At 38.8% G+C, this 3,637-nt stretch overlaps 1 protein-coding gene across 1 annotated transcript in view; it reads right to left on the minus strand.

The window, feature by feature from the left end:
* clk2a (CDC-like kinase 2a) overlaps positions 1 to 3,637 on the minus strand; it is an 18,022-nt gene continuing 14,385 nt past the window's right edge. Inside the window, exons 10-13 of the mRNA XM_020586011.1 lie at positions 2,062 to 2,144; positions 1,802 to 1,881; positions 1,610 to 1,700; positions 1 to 1,457 (exon numbers count right to left, since the gene is read on the minus strand). Coding sequence (XP_020441667.1) covers positions 1,269 to 1,457; positions 1,610 to 1,700; positions 1,802 to 1,881; positions 2,062 to 2,144 — 443 coding nt within the window. The 3' untranslated portion in view covers positions 1 to 1,268. The remainder of the gene's footprint in view (positions 1,458 to 1,609; positions 1,701 to 1,801; positions 1,882 to 2,061; positions 2,145 to 3,637) is intronic.

Genomic DNA, 3,637 nt, shown 5'->3' on the forward strand with positions numbered 1-3,637 from the left:
TTTAAAGACAGAACGCCTCCCTTTAGCTACCAGAGGCCCAAGCTGATACTAAAAGCACCATAAGCCTTTGGCAAGGAGGACTTAACTTTAATTCTACACAATCATACATATATACACTTTTAAACGCTTTAGTTTCATACAAAAAAAACAAGTCATGTACAGGTTGAGGGTGGAGTCTATGACCTACCGGAACCCTAAATAAATACCAACAACAAGAGGTGCATGACTCACTGACTACTACCAGGAGCTGTGTGCTTAATATGGATGGAGAGACTTCAAGTCCAAACCATATCACACATGAAAAAGGCAGTTTGTTTGTTTGTTTTAACATATGTGAGAATGTTTCCATGACTAACGCTGAGCTAAGAACTCACTGAGCAAAACATGAACAAGTCACCCACTCCATCCACACCTCTACACATACACACACAGAAAGCAGTGCACAACATAAACAGATATCTATCAATAAGATAGAGGCCTGTGTGTGGAGTGTCCATCACCATTATCATCTCCTTGGTAAAGATAATGAGGCTAATGACTGGAGATTGGGGGCAAGAGTCTCCATATAGGGGATAATTTTATACATAAAAAAGAAACGTAAAAAAGTTATATGCAATGCAAGTGCCCATTTAACAAAAATGTAACCAAATGAGAGATTTCTCTTGTGGAGATTTTTGCCACTTTTGAGGAGGAAATAAATTCAATGTATTGATTTGATGTTAGCATACAGAATATCATGCATGTCTCCATGTTTAGAATTATGTGGGTGAGCACTTGCACAGCATATACAGCTCTCTTTCCTTTTTACCCTTTCCTTACTTTAGAAATGGAAGACAGTTCTCCAAAACTGAGTTTTTGTCAACAGACTACAGTAGTGCTTATGTCCTTAGGGAGGTGTATTATATTCCTTAGAGAGGGAGGAAGGTGGTTCAGAAGTCAAAAGGAAGACAGGAGCTGCATAGAGAGCTACGGTGGGTACAAATAATGTTCCATTCAAAATTTTGTCCAATATTCTCAGTGTGAACACTAGAAAAGATTGATTTTGACTCTCTTGTGAGCTATTTTAGTCTCTCTGCTACAAAAAACATGGCTCTCATGGTTGCAGAGGATGTTATCAGAGGGGCAGTGTGGAGGGGCAAGAAGTGACAGAGTCCATGCTTTAATGACAAACGACGGAAAACATCCGAAGCCACAATTAATTCAACAGTTCACCTGCTCCACATATAAAAAAAAACAAACTTGTAACTCAGTCTTTGCTGGCTCATGGGTCACCGACTTATGTCTCGGTTGCCCTCCCAGTTCTTGTTGCCTGCTGCTTCACCAATCCCGCCATTCTCAAAAAAAGGGTGTTTGAGGGAGTCGGCCAGTGCTAGCCTCTTTGACGGCTCATATTCCAACATGCCTTCAATGAGGTCAAATAACTGGTGGTGCTCCTCCGCTTCCGACAACAAGTACCGCTGGCAGGGAAAAGGAGGATGAAGACAGACAGTCAAAAGAAGAATTTCAGTACAAATCAAATAGACTTATGTTCTTTTAGTACAATGACTGTTCCCACTTATTAGCCTGGTTATCATCAACCCTTTTTCTGCTATGAATCTACTCTTCCTACCCGTAGGGGTTTGCAGTTTTCTCTGACATATTTCCCTGCTGAGGAGCTCTCATCCCAGTCCAGTCGGCCATGATAAAAGTATTTCTGCTTCCTACGAGAACACGGACATCAGTGTGAGCAGTTTTCAAATATGTACATATTAATTTCAATATAAAATGTGTATCACTTTGGTGTGTTTGCATGTTCTCTCACCTTGTCTTACGAATCATCCTAGAGGGCACTGGTCCCAATATTCTCTCCATCATGGCCAAATGCTCCCTGTTGTCATGAGTCTAAAATAAGTACAAGTCAGATAACCATGAATGAGTAAGAAACAGAACCAAATAAAGGGAGAGACTGATTCAGATGACAATCAGCATTTAAGTACTGCTGGTTCATTGTGGCATACAATGCCAAACAGATGCCACGAATGACACCAAGGGTTGATTGGCAGGAGTACAGTGCTGTTGTACCTGGAACAAGGTGAAGCCCAGGTAATACTCAAAGAGGATACAACCAATGCTCCACACATCACAGGGATGGCTCCATCCAAGCTCTGAATGACAAAAACATTTTATAAATATCAAGACACCTAAACAAATGTGTCATATTGCATCTACAGAAGGGTGACAAAAGAAAGAGAAAACCTGAATAAATGAGTGGAGAAACATAACAAATGCAAATGCTGGCATGGTTTGGGACCACTTGTCCCCTTTGAGGGGAGGGTCACTGCAAATCGATACAAAGTTGTTCTGAGTGATCACCTTAAACCTATCATGAAACATGGTGGCCCAACACTTTATTGAGACACTTTGTTGGTTTTTCCTTTCGTTTGTCACCTGCTTGTATATGCACCCAAGAGAGAGTTCATGCGACAAAAACATTCCTTCTCAGTTTTGTACACACATTTCCTAAGAAAATGAATGTGACATGGTGCCTCCCAGACTGATGTTGCATAGAAGACATCTAGAATAGGTTTGGGGTCCCCACTGATATACTGGCACATACAAGTAGGGTTCGGGTTCACATCAGCTGGCATGTTCAGACTGAGAATAACACCTTTAGACTTAAATCCATACATAAACAACAGGAAAGAGCACCAGAAACTAAAGGTGATCAAGAATGATTACAAAACCACCGAACAATCATGCTTACTGAAATTAAACAAAATTATTTCAAATGATTCAGTAGTGTATTGGCTATACAGTGAGGAACAGAAGTATTTGAACACCCTGCGATTTTGCAAGTTCTCCCACTTAGAAATCATGGAGGGATCTGAAATTCACATTGTAGGTGCATTCCCACTCTGAGAGACAGAATAAAAAAAAAAAAATCAGGAAATCACATTGTATGATTTTTAAAGAATTTATTTGTCTAAAACTGCTGAACATAAGTATTTGAACACCTGAGAAAATCAGTGTTAATATTTGGTATGTTACGGTGATTTTTATTTTTAGATAAAAATGAATATAATTAGTTAGGATTTTTATTATATAGCATACATAAGTTTATATATTTTAATCTCACAGTTGTGTTTATGTTTATGTAGTCATTAGAAGTACCTATATAATGCTTTGCTTAGAATTAGGTCATATTAGTTTACACCTTAAAAGGTGTAAAAGGAGGGATTAGTTAGGGTTTTTATTATATAGCATACATAAGTTTATATATTTTAATCTCACAGTTGTGTTTATGTTTATGTAGTTACATATCTATATATCACCCTATGTGTTCACTGAATCACTGGTCAGTATTTACTGTGTTAGCCAACTGGGGCACTGGTTAACATCAAGGGAGACTGGTTCACTAAAACACCGAAATCTCATTAGATTTACAGCTTTAGCAAAGAGGGTCCACAGATACTTTATTACCACCACCTGGCTAATGGGACGGGGGAGCTATAGTTTATTGGAATTCCTTGAATAGTTGAAACAGAGATTAGATAAGAGGAAGCAATATACACACACAGGCAGAGCAGTTCCTTGGAAACAAAGGAAGACATAAGTGTCTATGTAGGAATTAAGACAGTATAGGTATTCCTCCCTTTTT

This window comes from Monopterus albus, unplaced genomic scaffold, assembly GCF_001952655.1.
Source record: "Monopterus albus unplaced genomic scaffold, M_albus_1.0 scaffold393.1, whole genome shotgun sequence".
Taxonomy (NCBI): domain Eukaryota; kingdom Metazoa; phylum Chordata; class Actinopteri; order Synbranchiformes; family Synbranchidae; genus Monopterus; species Monopterus albus.